The sequence below is a fragment of the Lipotes vexillifer genome, unplaced genomic scaffold (assembly GCF_000442215.2).
Source record: "Lipotes vexillifer unplaced genomic scaffold, Lipotes_vexillifer_v1.1 scaffold1531, whole genome shotgun sequence".
In the NCBI taxonomy this organism is placed as follows: domain Eukaryota; kingdom Metazoa; phylum Chordata; class Mammalia; order Artiodactyla; family Lipotidae; genus Lipotes; species Lipotes vexillifer.
The window spans coordinates 86189-88542 of NW_006773724.1; the positions used below are offsets into that span (position 1 = coordinate 86189).

Genomic DNA, 2354 nt, shown 5'->3' on the forward strand with positions numbered 1-2354 from the left:
TAGAAGATCAGAGATTGACAACAAGAAATGCTACAGAGAGGCTGAGAAATGAAAGCGGCAAGGTGCCCTCCGGATTTGGCAATTTAGAGAGTTACTGTTACAGGTAGACTGTAGGAGAGCTGCAGGTGTCCTGTTTGGGGAAACTACAAAGTTAAGCAACCAATGTTTAGTTTACCACGCAGTGAGCTTCTAGGCTTTGAATTTTGCGTTAAATTCTCAGTGCGTTGCCTACACTGGTGCTCCTCAAGAAGTTCTAATCTGTGGTCTGTAGGCAACCTGCGTTAGAATCACTTGGGACTCTTGCTAAAAATGAGATTCTTGGGGCCCACCGTAGATCTGCCAAATTAGAATCTGTAATTTCCGTGTATTTTAATCAGCGTGAACAGGCTTTAAGGTTTGAGAGCCCTTGTTTTTTTTGTATAGGCAATCCTGAGTAATAGCAAATCAAAGCCACCTAAAGTTCTTAGGCTCTAAGTCCGCAAGGACCAATGTTTCAAGGATGTGAAACCAGGAGAACTTGTCAGTCACTGCAAATGAGAGCATCAGTTCTTCAGGCACTTTGGAAATCTAGACAAGTCAGAGTTGCACCTGCCCTCGCACGCAGCAATTGTACCTCTAGCTCCAGCTGCAGGGAGATGTACCAGAATGTCATAGCACGTTGCAGATAACATATTGGTTATAGCTTGAGTGGCCAGCAAAAGGAGCCTGGGTATGTAATTTTTAATATACTCATTATTTGAGTGATTGAATACTATAGTACAGGGGTCTCCAACCCATGGGCGTGGTCCATTAAGAACTGGGCCACACAACAGGAGGTGAGCGGCAGGTGAGCGAGGGACGCTTCATCTCCCAGTCACCGTCGCTTGCATTACTCCCTGAACCGTCACCCGCTTCCTGCCCGCCCCCCTCCATCCACGGAAAAATTGTCTTCCACGAAACCGGTCCCTGGTGCCGAAAAGGTTGGGGAGCACTGCTATAGTATATATACTATACTCTAATATGGTATCGTATACTATAGTAATTGAATACTATTCAGTGAGAAATGGAAGAATTAGAGCTATCTGTGTCCATATGCGTGAATAATAGAAATAAAGTATTGAGCCAAGAAAGCAGGTAGCAGAAGAGGATGTATATACCATCTTGCCATTTGCATATTGTTTTTAAAAACCTACAAAAGAGAAGCACCAGTCAGGGGGTGGGGAGGGGGAAAGTTATAAGGAAGGGGATACACGTGGGGCTCGAACCATGTGTTATGAAGCTCCCTGAGTTGGGTGGGCACAAGGATGTTCGTGATAGTACACTTCACTTCTTTCTATGTGTCCAGAATATTTCATGGTACATTTCTTTTAGAGAACTGATAAACAACCAGGGTATTATTTTAATCACCCTCAGGCAAGTAAGTGCTTTATTAGATAAAAGCTACATTTTTTTCTCTTTCTCCTTGGTGTTGAAATGCTTACCTTGGTCATATTACATCTCTGTTGTAAGTAGTTACCCAAGTCATTCTTAGTCCTGTGGTGTTATCTGAGCTGCACCCAGTTAACTTCTGCGCCGGTGTCCGAGTCTCATGCTGTCTCCTCCCCTGCAGGTATTCACGACACTGTCGGTGACCAAGCGCTCGGGGGAGAACATCCTCCAGACCGGTTGCTGAGGTTAAGCCCCAGTGTGGGTGCTGCTGCCAGGACTCCGAACCACTGACGTATTTCTTGCCCAAGTCCAAGGCGAAGTTTGCGGAAGGCTCTCGGGCTTCAGCAGCCACGTGTCCTGTGCTTAGAGCCCCGAGGCCCCCTTGGATCTCATGGGCCGGAGGTGACGCGTGGGTGGCAGGCAGCATCGCACTGGGGTCAGCATGATGCACTCGAAACTGGCTTTCGGCAGAGCTTCGCAGAGGGGCGTCCATGAAGTCACCAGCCTCAAGCCCGCGCGGTGGGTGGTGATGGAACCGTCGAAGCAGTTTTTGCATGGCCTTTCCTTTGTAGGTTTTCTTATTCTCACTGTCAACCTTTCTCAGGTTGGTTATTTTTTTCTCCGCCGTGTTAGTGAAAGTAGAGATGATAGCAGACAATTTTTATCCAAAAGCAAGTCGTGGCCACCATGTGCAAATAAGGTGGCTCGTTGCTGGGACGGCACACTGTGGCTCCTAGGCTTGTCCCGGGGAGAGAGCATCTCCCCAAAACAAGTGGTCACCACTGGCCAGGTGTGCTCCCAGGCACTATACCACTGATGATGAAATGGCTACCTGGCCAGTGTGTTAGGAGGAATATTCCAACGCAGGGAACTTGGTCGTACAGCGTGATCTCTACTGTTCTTCATCATGGAGGCAGATGCACAGCTGAAATGGGGAAAAACAATAA

General features: G+C 47.5%; 1 protein-coding gene across 2 annotated transcripts in view; it reads left to right on the top strand.

The window, feature by feature from the left end:
* TXNRD1 (thioredoxin reductase 1) overlaps window positions 1–2085 on the top strand; it is a 63069-nt gene extending 60984 nt beyond the window's left edge. The window contains exon 14 of one of the 2 annotated variants that reach the window (XM_007448501.1): window positions 1589–1673. In XM_007448501.1, coding sequence (XP_007448563.1) covers window positions 1589–1651 — 63 coding nt within the window. In that variant the 3' untranslated portion in view covers window positions 1652–1673. Of the gene's footprint in view, window positions 1–1588 lie in introns of both variants that reach the window. The other variant, XM_007448502.1, reaches the window with a different exon arrangement.
* The last annotated feature ends 269 nt before the right edge of the window (window positions 2086–2354 follow it).